General features: G+C 29.5%; 1 protein-coding gene across 3 annotated transcripts in view; it reads right to left on the bottom strand.

The window, feature by feature from the left end:
- Positions 1–323: 323 nt before the first annotated feature.
- Positions 324–21,045, bottom strand: part of LOC134700238 (protocadherin-9-like) — a 52,133-nt gene continuing 31,411 nt past the window's right edge. Inside the window, exons 1-5 of one of the 3 annotated variants that reach the window (XM_063561598.1) lie at positions 13,092–13,243; positions 10,081–12,970; positions 6,962–7,126; positions 5,302–5,443; positions 324–2,654 (exon numbers count right to left, since the gene is read on the bottom strand). In XM_063561598.1, the coding sequence (XP_063417668.1) occupies positions 2,164–2,654; positions 5,302–5,443; positions 6,962–7,126; positions 10,081–12,828 (3,546 nt within the window). In that variant the 5' untranslated portion in view covers positions 12,829–12,970; positions 13,092–13,243 and the 3' untranslated portion in view covers positions 324–2,163. Of the gene's footprint in view, positions 2,655–4,282; positions 4,312–5,301; positions 5,444–6,961; positions 7,127–10,080; positions 12,971–13,091; positions 13,244–21,045 lie in introns of those variants that run through there. The other 2 variants (XM_063561599.1, XM_063561597.1) reach the window with 2 other exon arrangements.

The raw sequence follows: 21,045 nt of genomic DNA, 5'->3' as shown, positions 1-21,045 counted from the left end.
CCAAAAAACAGTTCATCTCTATTTTTCATTTGTCTTTCTTTGGTTGTTGTCTAATTGTCATTTACTAACATATTATTTTTATTCTCATTTTTAAACAAGTTAGAGGTTTAGCTAGCTATAAAACCAGGTTAATCCACCATTTCCTACATAGGAAAATGCCTGTAGCAAGTTAGGAATATGACAATTTTTGTTCGTTCATTTGTTGAGTTTGAGCTTTTAATTTTGCCATTTGATTATGGACTTTCTGTTTTGAATCTTTCTCAGACTTCAGTATTTATTGCTGTTTTTTTAAAACTTTTTTCAAAGATGAATACAAGAAAACATTTCATTTGTATAAAGATTTATTACGTTTTTCTGTAAAAAATACAATAATTATGTACAAAATATCAACAAATTGTTTGTACAATTATTCAACATAAATAAAAATTGTACATTATCATTAAAACAACAACCATTTTCAACATTCACACTCTATGAGTTTGATATAAAATGTATTCCCATTGCAAGCACAACAATAAGGGACATAACTATAAGACAGATTTTAGATATTGATTTATCTTTTAAACCCCTAAATATTTTAAAGTCCATTTCATGTAAAAAATCTGAATCAATACGAACAATTTGCAGAGTATAAATTAAAATATCTAAAAACATAAAATTTAAAAATCATTTTTGAAGAAATTTTATGTTCTCTAGGGACTTTAGTTTAGGACTTTTGATTCATTTTAGAGAAAAAAAACCTGTTATGTCTGGAACAATTGTCCAACTACTTCTTTTAGCAATACAATAACATTATTATGAAAATGCATATTTCATAAAATAATAATAATGACAAATATTAGATGAAATGTGATGAAAATGTCGATGATATGAGAAATGACTAGAGTATTTTAGTTACCAAATAAAAATATCTGGTTTATCTCCCCTTAACTATATTTTTTTGGGGTCATAGTTACTTCAAAATGCTTTGGTTTTTTTCCCAGTGTAATCTGAACAAACAGCGATAATCAATATAAAATTCCACAGAGCTTATTTAAACATTTTCTGTTCTATTGGAAATTTTCAAGATCAAGTATGATAAAAATAATAGTCCAACCGCCTGTAACTAAACAAATCTAAACAAATCGTTTGGTAAAATTAAAACAGCAGGGATTTGATACATTATGTTAAATAAATATTGAAATACTGTGCATTTCTTTATTTAGACCTTATTATCTAAACTCTGTATCATTAAACCCTCAGAGATTTATTTAAAAAAAACCTACATGTTTTGTTTTGGCTCTAGAGAAGGGCAATAATAAATACTGAAATATTTGAGGTCCATGATAAAATTTTAAAAATCTTCATCGAAAATACCTTGAAGTTAAAATGTGGCGTTTTATTTTATTTCAATCTTTCAAAATTTACTGACCAAAACATTTGAATTCCATTAGTGTGTACATATGTAGACACTAACTATTTCTGGTAAACAATTTCTATTGAAATATAAAGTACCCAGTTGATTTTCACTGGCCATGGGACTAACAGGTTCCAGACCTATCATTCACGCAAAAATAACTATGTAGCACTATAATCAATTATAATAACAGGAATTCTATTGTGGTCAACAACTCTACCAGAGTAATTTATTCTACCTCTCTAGGAGTGAGGAATCTGAATAGCCTCAAAAAAGAAAATGTTAGGGTTTGGACAATTTTTTTTGTAGAATTTAAAATTCAACAAATCAATCATTTTCCATGAAAAAATATATCCAGATTGACCTAATGTAATTATTTAAATTGTGAAGTAAAATATAAAAGTTTATCACCTCCCCCTATTACTTGGTGTTAAAGACACACAAGTTTCATTGCTGAAAGTCTTTGTGAATTCAGAACAGATTTAAAGAAATAACTTATATATTTTCCTTCTTATATGATAGAGTTGTTGACCTCAATCAATATTTCTACAGCTCAGTATGTTTTAGTTTTCCATGCAAACATCACAGTTATAACATTGAGACAACAATAAAGAGCACCTTCAATATGCATGAAACACATTTTATTTTGATAAATAGAACTGTTGCTATGGTTACACAAGTTCCCATAGAAACAGTTTTGAAAATGAGGCAGTTTAAATTGTAACATTTTGGCACCAAGGACTTAAATAACAACCATACAACGAAGACTACACAATAATGTCTGAATTGAAAAATAAATTGTCTATTTCGTTGACTAGCTCGTCAGGATTTATCGTGTAACTTCCCGACGTTGTCGTACTGGCTCCGTCGTCATCCCGCGTGGCGATACTGTCACTCATTGTGTCGATATCTTGCATGGAGTATCTAAGTCCGTATGCACTGTGAGATGCCTCATCAAGAGTTTCTAAAGTTCTTCCGTGAGATAAATTATTCCGTGAAGGAGTCTGAATAGCACTAATTCCACTTTGTGAAAAGTTCGGCAAATGTGCGTTCATGTATGACGCCACTAACGCCTCTTTCCGTTTGACATATTTTGATTTTAATTCATCGACTGTTGTATTTGCATTTACACTATCATCACTGAAGCTTATATTCCGTGGATAACTGTCTGATGATTTATTTTTGATTGGCGTATCAAAACTGGAATGTAAAAGACTGGAGTTCTTAGAAGAATGGTTGCCTGATTTGTATGGCTCATCTGAAAATGAAAAAAAGAAAATTTAGAAATTTTTAAACAATATTAAAATAATAATAAAATTATTCCAAGTGTATTAGATGTTTATCTTGTATATATAATATTGAAAATTGACATCAAATAATGCTGATTTTTCAACATAAGACAAATATATTTCATAAAAGTTTCCACACACATCATAATAATTTCTACATGTGTAAAACATGTCAACCAGTTCAGTCTTCTTACCCAGGAATAGCAACAGCCACGCAGTTTAATATCATAATGATAAATTCCTTTGTTCTACAAGTGGTATATAGAAACCAGATTTCTACCTATGATAGATACTTAAGTCACAAATTCTTGTACGAAAACCATTTATTAAAGCATTTACAGAAATCGTTAAACAAATTGTCAGAATACTTCCGCATAAAATATCATTCTTTAAGAGGCATATCAAAGACTAATTCACAACATGGTACTAGAACACTCTTAGTAAATGCATGCTTTTGAATATCTCTGAAGATAGTTGGAATCCTCTCAGTTCACAACAGAGAAAATAAAAGGGTTTTTGGTTAATTGCGAGGAAATGTTAATTTTATTAAATTATAAATCACACAGAAAAAAGCGAACAACATCAATCTGTATAGTATAATTGTAAGTTGTAAATGATATTCTTCAAGAGGCAACTTCCGAAGACATTTTGAAATTCGGAAACAAGCATTTTATTAATATTTAACATGCTTTAATCATTCTTATTATATTTTACTAAATGTCTATGGTAGTTTTTGGTACATAAAAGCACAATGCAATTTAAAAAAATGTTTTTACATAATGTCTTTCGGTACAGAAAATCAGAAGGCAATTAAAAGATGTAATTTCTATTATGATGAATATTTTAAAATTCAGTGACTGACATATGCTTGCGAGTTCTTTGTACTCATCTGTTAAATCAGACTACTTAAAGAGTTCTAGTGAAGCAAGACGTTTTGGCTATCTGTCAATTTCTTAATTACAAAATGTATATTTCAAGGTGAATGAAAATGACAACTGTTTTAGGTTCATTAATGAGTTACTTAGCTTCAAAATTGTTGCCACCCAGATAAAAAGATAAAATAAATTAAGATTGAATGGGATTTTTAGAGAGAACTTACAGCAGCCATAGCCATCACACTTTATCATTCTGCTAATTGAACCAAAACTTTTTACATATCAATTTCTGTAGCAACTGATTTTCTTATTTATTTTTGTCAGCTCAATTATGTTACATGAAATTAACAGGGATTCCAAATCTGTCAATCAAATTGCTTATTCTGACATACAGAAGCCATGCAACTTTTTTTTGTTCAGTCTTTGACTAAAAAAATAGTAAAACAAATATTGATAAATGGGAAAGGATTGGACTATTTTAGGAATGGGAAGATAAAAGGACAAATTTGAGGATTTTCTAGCCAAAGGTTTTACCCCTCCTCTACACTTTCAACTTAATTTCCATCCTTGGCTTTCAAATATTTGTTTTGTGTGTTCTTGATAAAGAAAATCCAGAAAAGCGCTTCAGACTCATACAATTTATTAAGTGTTATTCGATTTTTTGGAAAAACATTCCATTTTGTCAAAAATGCTCATGCAAATTAACAAAGACTTGAACTTACTCCTTAAACATAGCATTGATAAAATACCACTGTAAAATTAGAAACAAATGATTCAGAAATTAAAAATATTTATAATTTTCTTAAAAAATATAATACATAAAATCACAACATTTTATTTTGTCATCCTTTTCAAACAGATGTACATATTTTATAGTGTAAGTGTTTATAAAATGATTCATGTTTCAGATCATTAATTTTGACGTTTATCTAAAATATTTTACTTGATGACAAGATCATTATCATTTTATCGCCAAAATAAAGATATTAACACTCATATGTAATAAGTGAAAAGGTTTTAACTTCTTTTATGAAATTGTAATATTTTACAATTTTACTAATTTGAATTCAAGTCCAGAACTTTTCTTTTTTAAAGTTTCATGCAAATAAAAATCAAATTAAATTGTTATATAAATTCTTTTTAATATAAATGTTCAACTGTCGCCACCTCAATTTATGCTTTAAATTTTAAATTTATTGCCTTTTAAGGTAATTTATTCAAAAATTTACATCATAAGTTGATACAAAAAACGACAGACATTGAAACGTTTTTTAAAATATTCAACCTTTTTTTCATCCTTCAAAATTTTCTAATAAATACCTCTTTTTGTCACAAAGAACATTTTAACGATTTTGAAATAACTTGCTCATTTTCTTCCCCCATTTAACACAGTCCCATTATGAAGAGAAGATTTATATATTCTTGCTTGAAGGGGTCAAAGTTATTAAAACGTTTGATATCTCAATAACTTTTTAACAAGGTAAGCGTCAGAATTTACAAATGAAGGGAAAAAGGGACGGAAATTACTAAATAAAAAGAACTTTAAAAATGATGAATTGGTCTTAAAAATCAAATATATCTTAACTATAAAATATTTATTTTTATCACCTATTTAATATATGTGCTAAAATGATACAAATTTGATTTTTTTTAAATCAGCGGAAAGAATTACCGTTTTCTTTTGAATCTTATTGAAAACAATGTTTAGTTGATTTTTGAATACATTGCAAAGGTCTATTACCTGTGTCACTGAAGGGGTGACCTCTGTTGCTATGGATATCTTCTTCGCTGCCCCCTCGGCCACTGTCACTTGTTGCCGATTCTGCAGAAGCTTCACTGTGTGCATCATCATTTTTATGAGGTAGTAGTTGCATCTCTCTTGCCTAAAATACATAATTCATAAAGTTACTAATTTAGGTCACAGTTCAAATTACTTATATAGGTTAAACAATACTTAAGACATCAATTATGCTAAATTCAAATTCATGAACTGTGTTTTTTAAGCTGTCCCCTTAACATTGATGTTCTAAAAACATTACAAAATGATGGTAGGTTTAACTGCATTCAAAATATTTTCCTTGATAACGGTGAAGTGTACTAATAGTTGAATTGCATGATCACCCCTTTAAATGTTTTGCCACAGGCAGTTTGTGTAACAGTTATGTTGTTAAAGATTATTTCTAACAAGTATATCAGGTTAAATAATTCAGTTACAAAAGATACAAATTAATTTACATGATACACAAATCTTGAAAAAAAGAATTAAAAGTTAAAAAAAAAAAATAGATAAAAGAAAAGGGGAAGTAACTGAAACATTTCTTTCAATAACTTGTCACCTATGAAACTTAATATAATATGATAACATTACAAATGTCGAAAATGATTAGTGAAGATTTAGTAAAAAGATTTAATTTCTTTATGAAGAATAAAGTTTCTGAACTTCTTTTGATATGTTATGATAATATTTATACTGAAGATGACCTCCGTCTTTTGACATAAAAATTGCCGATGGTTATGTGCGTTTTCTATTCTTTATGGCAACAAAAAGAGTCGCTATGGCAAATCCATTGTTAAGAAATGTAAATAATTACTTCAAGAATAAAATCACTAATTTTGATCCCTATTTAACTTTACAAACACGACGACACTTTAATATCTATTTTTAATCATTTTCTCTCTGCTCATCCTTGCCCACGGCTAAAAAATCAACAGCCGAATGATATAGTTAAAATATTATTTCATACAGACATTTTAAGTAATACTTTTTACAACTTTTTTCACTTTTGATGTTTTTACAATCTATTACCTCCCGGTAAGATTGAAAGCTGCTGAACAAACATGTTTACATAAATAATTTAATTATTGCACCATATAATTTTTTTGACGAGTCTTATAACATTATTTTTTTAACACTGGTTGACTGCTGTTAAGAACAACTAAGTACTGGTACCTTGTAATACATTTATTGTTGAAATGTAAAAGACTTTCTATTTAAAGCAGTGAAACTAGAGTATTTAGTTTTGACACTAAACTGACGCGACCTATTGACACAATTCACATCTCAAAATATTTTTCTATGTAGTGTTTTGCGGACTTGCTGGCCTAATTTAGTGCCTTCTGTTTTTGGCCAAGGCCTAGAAGTTTCTCTGACGTTTGAGTTTGAATATTTTCTCAGTATTTTTTGTCCTTTTTACTGTAAATTTGAAGCAAGTTTTTAGTGATGTCCAGTAAAACACAGATGACCAAAATTTTTTCAGTGAAAAAAATTATCTAAATTGACTCATTTTCAATAAAATGTCCAGTGAATGTTTCAAAACAGGTAGAGAAAATTACAGCTCAACTGAACTTAAAAAAAAAAAATCATATACCCTGTATCCCTGTTTCAGTGAAATAACACCTACCTCTTGCTCTTTAAGCTGTTGGTACCAGTAACCTGGACTCTGTGGACGGGGGTCAGCCTGGTACCCAAGACAATCTATCCCGTATTGCTTGTCACCATATGAATGTTTACTGGTTTCTGGATTCTGTGTATTGCTGGTGATCAAAGAACTACTGGCTTGTGGATTCTGAAAAATTTAAAACAGTTTGAAATATAGAAATAAGATTTGACATGATTGCTAATGAAACAACAAAGACTTGATGATGTAGATGTTAATATCTTTAAGTCACAGTTTGGACTTCAACAATGAGTAAAACCCTTAACATACTTTTTTTATGTTTTAATATTTATGTTTTTTTATGGAACTGAGTATATTTTTGCATTGTTCATAATAGCAACCTTCTCAGGTGTAAATTTCTTCAATAAATGAATAAATTGTTGATCTCAAATATTCTAAACTGAGAATGAAATTAATATTCAAGTTTTCTGATATAAATTTCAGATCTTTGGAGGAAAATTATAAGTATCACAATTCTATTGGTAATAAATAAATAAATAAAGATTTTTGAAGGTGTCCTTTATGATCAATAAAAATTAAAAATTCAGGACTTTGTGGTTCTAAATTTACCAAGCAGCAGATGCCCGTCAAATCAAGCTAGCACTAGCTGATCGATATATCACACGCCATTAAAATCATTTCCTTTGCCAATATTTTTATTGTGATTCAAAGTTGACTAATTTGTCCACCATTAATTTATTTGGGTGTTGATTATTCATTTATTTACTGGTTAGGTGATTTTGTATTGTCGATTTTTTAGGTCGACATTTTGTTTTTATTTCAATATAATCGTAATTCTTATCTATTCCGGAGGTTTTCTCACCCGTAAAAATTAAACAGACATTCTTGTCAAATGAATAAAACTTACCAAGCTTATTTAGACAAACAAAAACATGTAGATATTTAAAATATGAAAATTGACGATAATTTACAAATTAAAACTTATCTTTAATTAGCACCCACAAACAAAATCAGAAGTCACCACTAATTCTTGACTTAACTTTGTGAGGGGAAAAACTTCATTCAAAATGACCTTACGTTTTCAATTAAGCATGAACCCAATCTCTTTAACTTGCATGATTATCTAGTGAATTTTGCGCCTTTTTAAATTTATGTTCACTTAAAAGTCTTTCATATATGGTCATTTAAGAAACCCCAATAGTTATGTGCATTGTAAACGTAAATTTCACATTTAGTATTTAAAACTAACATCAACTGTTTAAAACATGCATCAATAATCATAGTTTATAATATATAACAACCAACCCTAAAAACAATATTTATTATTCAAATGAACTGTGGATGAATTTTTGGAGGAAAAAAATACTTAAGAATAACTGTGACCCTAAATCCAATTAAAAACATGTTCTGTGGTTCCAAAAATGACTAAAAACATTTTTTAAACTATTTCTGAAGAACATTTTTCGAATGACTTACAAAGTCAATGTTTAAACTTAGGATAAGAATACATGTAGTTCTTAAAATGTTTGAACAAGGTGGGTTTAAGAATTCAACAAATATTTGGAAAATTTGTTGATTTTTTCAAATTAAATTTTTGATACACAATGATTTCATTTAATTTTGAAATTCAACAGGTTTGTCCTTATAAATCAGAAAATTTAGGTCAACTAGAAATTATTTTTCTGTGTCCGAGTCCATAATTTTGTAGTAATTTTTGCAAAATTATTTTTAAACAAAAATGTTAATAATAAAATAAGATTCATAAATTGGAATGACACCCCCTTCTTTCTATAGTACATCTTGTTGTTTTTGTTTATCTTTTTTTTGCCTAGGTTAGATCATTTCTAATTAAAGATGTCAGGATAAATTAATAATTCATGAAATTTATCATTTAATTAGATCTCCAAGAAGGTCTATAGGGTTTCTAATGCATTAATTATTTAAGTTAGCATCTGTTTCCAATCTCAAAGAAATTTGTAAATCATACCTTTTTAACAAAATTTGTAAGATGTTGTAATTAATATGGCTACTTTATTTCTGAGCAATTTGTAATAAAGGAGTCTTCTTGATTTAATCAGCTTTCATGTTAACTTGTATCACTCAAAGATTTGAATGGAAAAGAAAACCAAAATGTTTTTGTTTTTTAAAATTGTACTTTTTTTTAATCATACAGAAAATGAAAAAAAAAATGTTCAAACTTTGAAAACCTTAATAAAAAAAAATGGGACTAAAATTTATAATGATTAAATTTTAATGCAACTATGGATTAAAACTTATCATTTAAATTCAATAATATTTGAATAGAGATGAAAAACTTTAGCAATCACATTTTTTCTCACATATTCCAAATCTAGGCACCACCCAGATTTATGACACACAAAAATGGGTCTTTAATTTCAATTTAGTCCCCCACATATCTCCCGAATTATGGAATATTTTTGAAAACTTATATCATTAACCAAACACACACATGGTTGTATGTCAATTTCAATGAAATAGAAATAAAAGATGTTGATTTCATTATTCTTCATATTTTCAATGCTAAGCATGGTTAAAATAGCTTGTCAAGGGGAGATAATTAATCTTATTTTGTCAAAGAGGATTAGTTTTACAAATGATATAGCAAATAGTTAGCCTATCAAAGTGAATAATGAACTATCTTATCTAACAAATATTTAGAATATTGGATCATTATTTTAGTATTAATCTAAACAAGGAGGAGCTAGGACTTCTTCTTTTTTTTCACCAATCAATCTTAAACCAGATAGTAAGTGAAATATTCTAAAGACTTTGTACTTTAGCCTAGGCTGAGTAGTGAGGTTTTATGTTTTCTGTTCCTTTCAATTTTCACAAAATGTGTGTGAATACTCATAACCAATTCAGGCTGCTTTTAAAAGTTTCATGTAGATTTTAAAATTAAAGGATATATATATGATGTGTTTTTAAACTTTGGTTGCTTTCTCATATGATTGATATATACATGTACCCACATCTTTTTTATCAACATATATCTTGCTAATTGTTCATCTCTAAAACTGTCATTCAGATACCCCTCCCCCGCAAAACTACTGCGCACCCCTCCTGTTGTCTTTTCCCCTTTGTCATGATAAAAGAATACTCACGTCTATAATTTTTCCATCTAAGAATGTAATACCAGGATGTTTGGATGTTGAGAATGACGTAATGTTCGTAAATGTTGATGTATTCACAGAATCAGATTCTTCACTTAACGAAAAGCTGACTTCCTTTTTGTTTTTCTTCTTCAATGGTGCGTCTGAAAATTGTGATGATTCTGTAGAAATGGTCTCATTATGGTTTGAATTGAACATCCGTTTCTCATACATGGTTTCTTGGTTATTCTTTTTCTGTTGACGATGACCCAGATCCAAACGCCTAATGACACAGATTGTTATAATAATGGCTGCTGAAAGTACAATCGTCACGACGATAATGACAGCAACTATGACAACATTTGTTCCTTGTTCTTCTTTCTGTTTGACAGTCAGACTTGTTTCATTGGTCAAGGTCACAACAACATTAAAACGAAAGTAGGTCACATGCTGACTGTATCCACTGTCTTTGACAGAAATCAACACTCTGTAAGTATCAGAGTCGTACAAATGCATACTTTTTGCAACAGATAAATTCCCAGAATGCATATCAAGTCTGAAAATGTTTGGATTATTTGGTGAAATGCTGTCGATGCCATAGAGCAGACGGGCATTGTTTCCAAGGTCACTGTCTGTTGCATTTATAGTCATGATGACTGTTCCTGCTGCGGCTGTGTAAGGAACGTAAAATGTATCATTGTTGATATTAGGCATGTGTATAATGGGTGGGTTATCATTGTCATCAAACACATTCACAGTGACTTCAGCAGTCGACGATAATGGTGGATTGCCTTTATCAGTGACTTGGATGGTAAAGTTGTACTGTGACTGTACTTCTCGGTCGAGCTTGCTGCATTTGATGACACCTGTATTTGGGTCAAGGTAGAAAACATTTGGTGATGGAAAACGGAATGAAAAAGTAAATTGTCCGTTGGAACCTGCGTCAAGATCTTCAGCTGTAACTGTTCCAACAGTTGGTTCATTTTCTTGCCCCTCCAAAGCATTAAATATGAATATTGATTTTTTGAAAGTTGGTGGATGGTCGTTAATGTCTTCTAATGTTAACACAACCAATATTGATGACATTTGTTGAGGTATTCCATCATCAGAGGCATTCACATGAAATCTCACTTCAGAGTCTATAAATGCTTCACGATCAAAAACAGCATTGGTTTTAACTACACCCGTTTCATTGTCAATGATGAAATTATCACCTGCATCAGTGTGTAAAGAGTATGAAACTTTACCATTGTCACCACTATCCTTGTCAGTTGCCGATATCTGAACAATTTCTTGAAAAGTTTCCAAATTTTCTAAAATGGTTGCTCTATACATGTTAGTTTTAAATACAGGTGAATTGTCATTTTCATCTTTGACATAGATTGTGAAGGAAGTGGTATTTTGCTGTTGGGGAATTCCCTGATCTTGGCATGTTAATGTTATATTATGAGCTTTCTTTGCTTCGTAATCCAGTTTACTACTGATCACTATCTTATACATATTAGTGTACAATTCTTCAAGTTTGAAATGGTCCCCTAAAATCTGACATAGCACTTTTCCGTTAGAGCCTAAATCTTTATCGGATACAGAAACTGTAGCAATGTAACGTCCAACTTCTGCAGATTCTGAGATCAGAGTGCCACCTGGTGGAAAATTTGTATTTATTTGAGGTGCATTGTCATTGATATCAACAACATCAACAGTTACCATGGCAGACGATGAAAGTGGAATTCTCCCATGATCCACCACTTCAACCAAGAATTGATACTGTTTTTCCTCCTCATAATCCAGTCCTGCAATAACATAGATTTCTCCTGAGGTCTCATTGACTGCAAAAACTTCTGTTACTTTCGACAATACTCTTGAATTAAAACGATAAGAAAATTTTCCATTTTGTCCAATGTCAGCATCAGAAGCTCTAAGTGCAAGAATTGGTGTTTTTAAAGATGCACTTTCAGGAACACTAGTTTGATATGTTGGTTGTGAAAAAAGTGGACGGTTGTCGTTGAAATCAGTTATACTCATATTCACTGTTAAAGTTCCAGTTCTTTGTGGAAATCCACCATCACGAGCAAATATTTTCAACTGATAAAAATCCCTTGTTTCACGATCTAACTTATAATTCACAATGAGTCCAAGATCAGATGACCCATCCAAATTTTTGGTGACATCTAGTCCAAACATTTCATTTCCAGGAACAAGTTCGTAAGTTTGGACGGAGTTATTGAACCCTGTGTCCTTGTCGTCTGCTGCACTTGTATATAATATATATCCCACAGATACTGCTTCTTCGACTGTCAATGCTATTTCAGAGTTAGGAAAAACTGGAGAGTTGTCGTTCGTATCCTCTATCGAGACATTTATTTGAATAATTTTGTAGAGATCTAATAATCCATTTTTTGAATCCCTTTTATAAACAGCAACATTGAAATTCAGGAAGCAAACTTTCTGATACGGACATAAAATTTCACGATCTAAAACTTGTTTACTGTAAAGAGAACTGCTTGTTTCATTGATTTTAAAAAGAAGTGCATGCTGGTTTCCCTGCGTTAAAATTTGAAATCTCATATGACTAAATTCCTCTTGCGTAACATTTCCATAAAGTAAACTGTCTCGTGCAACATTTCCAACGAAAGTGCCCTCCATTTGTTCTTCACGAAAACTATAACTGAGCGAGGTAGATTCCTGTGCAGCAGTAAAGCTGTGATACACGTCCAAAGCTAATAATAGAAACAACTGACGAACACTTGAACTTGTCATGTTGATATCTTTATGAATGATGCGAAATGTCGAGATGATGATGAAAATGATTTGATTTAAACAAAGTTATGCACAATTTATATTGTTCCACATTCAAACTACATGTTGTGTTAATTCCATCCAAAGTGCTCAAAAACCAATCCTGAAAGATATAAAAATGAGGCATTTAATCTACAGAGTCCACAATTAAAATAACATATTACTCAGGCTATACAGCAATCACTTTATTTTACCTGTTCAATGAGAAAAATCTAAATATTTACCTAAAGTATCAAATATTTTTCAATTTAGTCAATTTGTTTGTAGAACCAGTTAACTACTTCACTTGTATTCTGAAGTCAACAGCATGAAATGTACAAGGTAGTGGGAGTGAAATATACAACTCCTCTGACAGAACCTATTGTTCATTTCTGACCAATCAGATTCTGCCATTTTCACTGACCAGTGGCCAGATTATGATAAGCTGGACAGTGAGTTTTTTTCATGCTAATTATCCAGTTAATTGACATGATCTAGTGGTCTGAGGGCCACCTGAGGGCTGATATGTCCAAAACATAAATTTAAATCTGATCAATATATCTTATTTGAATGAGTTGTAAAAATTGACACATTAATATGCTAACTTAAGCTGGTTTTATGTATGAAAATAATAAAATTGAAATTAAAATTATGTTTTTTTATTTAATCTCAAAATTTTCCTAAAATTTAATGATTTTTTTATTCATATATAATAAAAATTTGTTTTACATCTGTCATGTAGAAAAGTTTAAAATCATCTTCAAAGAAACAACAGATAATTTATTATAAAAACTTTGCTTTGATATGAAAATTAAATTACTTTAATCATTCCCTTTTATCATTTTTTGCCTCTGAACCACTGTTTAGATTTTATTTCCAATTAAATGAAGCATCTTATACACTGTCAAATATTCTGTTTCTTGTTTTAACATTGTATCTTTTAATTATATGATGCAATTCAAGTAATTATTGTGTGTCTATTTTTGTTTGAAAATGCTTCATGTTTAAAATAAATGTTATTCTATTTTCAATTTAGAAAACAGTTATGTACTTTTTTTGTAGCAACACTATTTTGTGTGTACTTTATTCATTTCCATAATGGCCAGCATTTTTTGTAGCAAAATGAGTTTTCTTTCCTCCATAAATACTTTTTTTCTTTCTTTTAAAACTCACAAAATTACAAATTTAGGAAGCGTATTTACAGTCCAACATCCATGCACAAGAAAGTGTAAATTTCATATCTTCTCTCAATTATAAAATGGTTAAGTAGTGCTATAAATCTGTCATTTCATACTGATAAGGCGACTGATATTATTACAGCAAACAGATGTTTAAAACACAAAAATGTTAAACTTTAAAAGTTTAGGGAAAATGCACAGGCACTTGTGGGGTTGACCCTCCCCCTTTTTTCTTAATTTTTGGTGTTTTTTTTTTTTTTTTTTGAAATGTTCTTGATGTTGTTTATCCTGACTTTTAAGATTAATTTGAAAACCCAATTAATTTTAATGATGTTTTTTTTTAATATTTTAATCTTGCAATTTATTGAAAAAATTAAATTTTGTAAAAAAATCAAAATCACATATTTATAAGAAAGAAAAAGATACATTTCTTGATTGGTATTGTGTATTTTTTTTAATCTCTTCTTGCAATTGTCACCTATAAATTGAGAAAGAAAGCATATGGCATCTGTGAACTAACATAATATAATTGATGTGACAGTTTAATTTGAAAATATTGTGTTTTCTAAGTGGTGCAGGAGATAAGTTCACTTTTTATTCAACATCATTTTGATGCAAATTCTTGGGCTTATATTGAAGACTGTTTAAAGAAAATTTATATAAAATAAAATAATTAAATTATTAAAAGTCAAGTAAATATAACAAATTACAAAACAATTTCGTCAATAATTAATTAAAAAATCTGTTCACAGAGAAACTGACATTCTGAATATTACAACTCAATATCGTTGACAGATTTTTCTCAGGACAGTCAAAGAGGGCTCAACTAAATATCCTTCTTACTAAATTACAATGAAAACTCCTGACAGTTTTTGTCATTTAATCCATTTACAGATATTTGTAAACAAAACATTGACTTGTGTGCTACTGTAAACAATCAACAACATCAAAGAAATGTACATTCCTTGTCAATCATTTATTACATCCATTAGTGAAATTATCTCCCCTTAATGGATGACTATTTACCAACATTGTTTTTGTAGGTAATTAACAAAGAAACCTACATCTAAATGAATGTTAATGTGATCTAAGTAAGCAAAATGTTTTGTAGCAATTTACAACTCATCGGAAATTCACATATATGCAAGAATTTTTTACTTTCTCTAAAGCAACATAAATTTCTAGCATCAATTTGAAGGGACAATATTTTGGACATTATGAAATAGATTTTTTAAATCTGAATTACAAAGACTATAAATTTATCAGTTCATCCATTCAAAAAGATTAGAATACCTCAATTTTGTCTACGAAATTAATACTGTAGCTAATTTTATTAAAGTATGGAAGTTTTAGGCTTTTTTTTATGGCAACTTCTTTTTAGTTTCTATTCTATTTCAGTACATGTACTATATTTAATTTGTATAACCAACACTTGTTAATTGTGATAACAAGGAATAATTCAAGCTCTCAAAACAAGTGTAAATTGTTTCTTTTATTTTCTTTTCAACTTTCTTAAAAGACTTTCAACGTTCAAAAAAACGTTTTTCACAAAAAATGTCTTAGAGAGCACTTGTATTTTGTGACAGCCATTATGGATTAGGTCACCTGCATGGTAAATTTCTTTATTAGACCGAAATTAACCCAAACATGTCATACTTATCAGATATACAATAACAATACATGGTAATGAGATGCTAATTATTCGTGGGGAGATGAAAATTAGCTGTGACGACCTGGTGAGCGGATAATAATATACTCCCAGCATGGGGAGGGGGATAAGGAACGTATGAACCCTTTCCTAGTCTATCTAATTCACCCTGATCTTCTAATTTAGGTGTCATACAGGAGGTCTAATAACCTTAATTTCTAAAATCAATAACTAATTAATTTCCCTGTAATCACGTTAATTTCACTTCTTAAGAAATAAACGCCAAACAAATGTCTAGTAGATTTGGGATTAGGACATATTTTTTTGATTTAAGAAATAAATGTATCTCAAAATCATTAATACATGCAGAGATGGCAACTTCTTTTTTTCTGATAATTTCCAATAATTAATAGGATTATTATGACTAATCTAATTAATATGTACTTGTATATTTCACAAGTGCTTTACAAGAGTTTTTTTGGTAGATTGATTGTTGTTTGTTTTTAAGTCCAGTGGCAAATACTTCAGTAAAAAGTTTCCTAGGCTTGTGAATCTTCACTTTATATATAACCTCAAACAGATCCCCTTCCCTTATATTTTCATTCAGAAAGGTCATAAAATGTGACCAGGATGGATCTGTAGGTTGATTATTTAGAAGCAATGCGCCTGGAACATTTATGAAGTGATCAAATTGTTTTTCGTTTATTTTTTTACATAAATGAGGCCGTATTTAGTTTTCTCGTTTGAATTGTTTTACATTGTCTTATCGGGGACTTTTATAGCTGACTATGCGGTATGGGCTTTACTCATTGAAGAAGGCTGTACGGTGACTTATAGTTGTTAATGTTTGTGTCATTTTAGTCTTTTGTGGATAGTTGTTTCATTGGCAATCATACCACATCTTCTTTTTTATATATCACTTTAAATTTACTGTTCCATAAAAACATGTGCATTTGTCTTCTTAAGTGTCATTGGGTTGCTGTCCCTCTTTTTTTTACATAAAATTATTGACACTGATTTTTATCAGGTCATGTTTTTAAAGGTGAAGGCTGACAACAAATGCTGAGCTTGACTAATTTGAGTTATCATTGCTACTGACAATTTTATAATTCATTCCTAAAGTACAGGAAATGCTTACTGATTTTATCCCTCCAAGAATGCCTTATTCAAATAAATACAACTATTGTAAAATATGACAAAAGCCCCTACCTGTTTCCCTCCTAACAGTCCCAATAATCCGTTCAAAATAAAATTTACTCAGGTGCCGATCTCATGCAGTCCATTTAAACACAATAGTCCAAATCAAAAGTTAACATTAAATCTCGAAAGAAAACAAACTTCTTACAATCACTCAGCCCCTATCAAAACTAACAGATAATTAAAACTTGATTATTGTAAGTCAGGGGATTAAGAAAAGGCTACCCCCAAAGCCCCATATTTGATATATTTACAATTAACCCGGATATTTTATAAATCTTATCAACGTTCGAAATAAACAAATGTAAGAAACTAGCGAGAGTCGTAGATATGGTTAAAATCACCTAAAAATTTACCATTGCTTAGTATTGAGAGAATGTCGCCATATTGTTTATAAAATTGCAAAGATGTTTATTAAACTTTGACAAACATTGTGTTAATATCTTAAGGTATAGGTTAAAAGATCTGACCAGACGTGGACGTTTACACGGTGCCGTGTCCGGGAACCTGGTATGTCATCAACATTGATCTGATAGACTGACTGTCAAGTGCTTCATCATCTGTCTGATGTAAGATGAAAACTATTTTAAATACAAGGGAAGCAACTCTTTGCGTGTTTGCTAAATGAACTCTCCTGTATACTATAATATTCAGGCCAAACAATTTTAAACTGTTATAAATTGCTGCAAATTGTCACATACTTGCTTTTAATTCTCAAGCTATTGAACTAAAGATACTTCTGAAATTATAATGTCTGTATTCTACATCATAGAAATTTTGTATTGAAATTAAGATACATGATCAACGGAGTGTTAATGATATAATATTACTATGAAGGTGTGAGAAAAAAGCCAAGATAGAAGTGTAAAATATAGGTCATTGTAACTTAATTACATCTGACTTGCTCTGTATCTAGTGTAAGGTTTAGATTTTAAGATCAATGGCTCACTAGCATTTTGAACCAAATGAATTAACATAGCACAGATGCACAGAATTTGTGGTAAAGCATTGATGATTTTGAGAATCAACAGGTTTCAACAACCAAAGGAATTAAATAAATACCACATTTAAATTTTTACTGTCTAATATAAATTTTCTACTTCAAGTCCATAACGAGCATAAATTAAACCCCCAATTATCTCGACAGGGCACCAGTTTATAAGATCTGATCTATTTTCCCCCTAGCCTCATGATGACATGACAAGATAATTTACTCCCTTGCTAACCCTGTTTCAGCCATCTTAGTTTGTGATGGTGTCGACTGATAATGCTAATTGTATGTAAATCATGTTTTGACACCTATCCATATTTTGGTCTGAAAATATCAGGATTTCAATCAAAAATACATTTTCCGTTTTCAGAGAAATTTCAAAAGAGAATTATAAAAATTTCTAAAAAAAAATATTTGAATTTTAACTACAGATTATTAATGAACATTTTTTTTATCACTGGAAATAGTGCCAGTTGATGATTTTTTTTGTGTATTCAAATTATTTCATATTTCAATATAATTTAAAACTGAACACAACACAGCACGAAACATCATGGCATTGCAGTCAGAATCAGTTTCTTACGACTTTGGGTATCTCTTTGTAACATTCGCCTCTCTTTTAGAGAACAATTTCTATTATTGAGGTTTCTTTTAAATATTTATGTTTTTGCCTTGAAAAGACACAAATTTTCTTATTCTCCTATAACAAAGATAAGATAGGGTAGTAAATTATGACATTACACCAATCTTACACTCACTTACATTTTCTGAATAATTTTTAACAAATACAGGAAATTTTTTAATCAATTATATATTTATTTATGAGTGATTTACTATTCATTTTAATTATTACTTGAAACTTAATTATATTTAATAAGTCAACATTTTATGATAATTCAATAATTTAACAATCGATTCGATCAGCTGCAAAAATAATTTTGGTCAGAAAAAAGTTGAAAGTCAAAATAAACTTGTTTTAATTGTCACGATTTAACAATTTATCACTTCTGATCAATTAAACATCAAATCTAATCTTTAAAATCATTTAAATCAAGGTTGCAGATTTCACCATACAATGATTACTGAAATTAACAACAGTGTGAAATTGATTTTTGAAATTCATAACAACTGTATAAAATTGTATTTTGACCCTAATCCCTGCATAACAGTTTTATCTAAAATGGTTTGAATTCATTAAACTGATTCTGCACAGATATTTTTTAAACTATTTAAAATGGCATTTACTGTGTATTATACAATCTCAAATCATTTTTGACAAGTTGAGAACATTTTTGAACACCTATGCAGTAAAATCTGCATAATTAAATCAGAAATGAACATGATTTTAATCTGATATTGACACTGATTATAGGTGATATGCAAAACAGCAGGTAAAAAATTGTATTCAAGGAAATGAATTCAAATAAGTGAAGTGCAACTTTTAGGGAAAATTTTAAGTTGTTTTTGATTAGAATTTTGGATAAAAAATTACACAACAGAAACCAATCTTAGCACACAGCATAATATAAGCTTGGTATTTTCCTGAAACACTGATCATGCAATAAAAGAGAGACTAATTCTTTTGCTAAAGCAACTGGATGACTTCTTTGGAAAGAAAATCATAGGTAAATCATTCCATCAACCTCTAAAGATTTATAAACTTCTTTGGAAAGAAAATCATAGGTAAATCATTCCATCAACCTCTAAAGATTTATAAACTTCTTTGGACAGAAAATCATAGGTAAATCATTCCATCAACCTCTAAAGATTTATATTATTAAAGACTTTTAAAAACTATATAAACATTGCATCTTATAAACCATATTTCCGTCTTGTAGTTTCATCAATACTATAACACATCTATTTACAAATCAACAAATAAAGAAATTACAGAAATCTTTGTTTTGTCCTCTGTTCTAAAACTATGACAGATGCATCTTTAATCTTACAAAACAAATTCTGTGGTCTAATGTCACAAAGCAAATCTGTTAGGTGAAAAATCACTTTTATTTTCATCCACTCATGATCGTCCAAGCAACAATAATCAGAAACAGTTTCACAAGTCAAATTGCTTAAAGTTTAAAATTGTTTGGCACTTGAGGTCTGAAGTCACTCAGATTCTCAAATAGTTACTAAAACAGGTACAAATCATGCAATCATTTGGAAAGACACGAAGAAAAGATGTGAAATTCAGCGAAAGAAGTTTTGAAAGTCAAAAGTTTAATTAGCATATTAATTTTTATATTTCAAAAGTGTTTGCACTATCCTCTTTTTCAAGTGAATGATTTAGGGTTTGCAAGAAATTGGATTAAGGAACATAGTAGGATTAAATTCCCTTTAAAAGATGGCTTTTGTGAACATTATAATTTTTAACACTTCAATTTTTAAAAATTTAATGAATGTTCTTTCAATCTATTTGCTTTTATAATAAATTGTACTTAATTCATATATTTAATTTTTCATCCAATTCTTAATGTTAAAATTTCCGATACGGACATTTTAAATTACATATTGTTATGGGTGTAATACAATTATTAAAATAAATATAAGTCAACACTAAAAGGTGTTTTAATTCCCATTAAGTCTGTCTCCGGAACAAAAAACTGGCATACCAAGTTTAATGACGATCTAGCAGTGTAATTTGAATTTTAACGTTTTGACATTACAAGAGGATTAAAAACTTGTACACAAGTCCTGAGCATAAAAGTTATTTACAATTTATTGCAATGTTGCACCTGTACGAAAAATACAAGATGAAAACTAGTGATATAAAATTTAATATTTTTGTAATCCTTGAATTTATTGTTATCTTGTTTTTAAAAATATATAAATACATCTAAAATGATCTTAATCTTGTTATAAATATGCCATTACTAAGGTGTCACTGCGACAAAAATTGCTGGGAGCGTACTCAAAAATAGGAAATCACAATCCCCCCAAACAGGTTATGAGAAGAAATGGGTATATTTTGAATAAGATATTTTTGACAACAATTCTAAGGAAATGTTAAATCATAGATTGTGACTTTGTGACATCTCTAAATCAAATGTTTAAAATAATTTAATTGATTTATTTGAATTTTTGAAAACACCATCTGATATAATCATCAAATTTATGGAAATTGACAAAGATTTATTGATGCGGAAATGGCCTTATTGTTACATTTGTAAATATTTATGACCAGA

The sequence above is a fragment of the Mytilus trossulus genome, unplaced genomic scaffold (genome assembly GCF_036588685.1).
Source record: "Mytilus trossulus isolate FHL-02 unplaced genomic scaffold, PNRI_Mtr1.1.1.hap1 h1tg000128l__unscaffolded, whole genome shotgun sequence".
NCBI lineage: Eukaryota > Metazoa > Mollusca > Bivalvia > Mytilida > Mytilidae > Mytilus > Mytilus trossulus.
The sequence above is the reverse complement of the archived record's forward strand: the minus strand, read 5'-3'. Positions and strand labels throughout refer to the sequence as shown.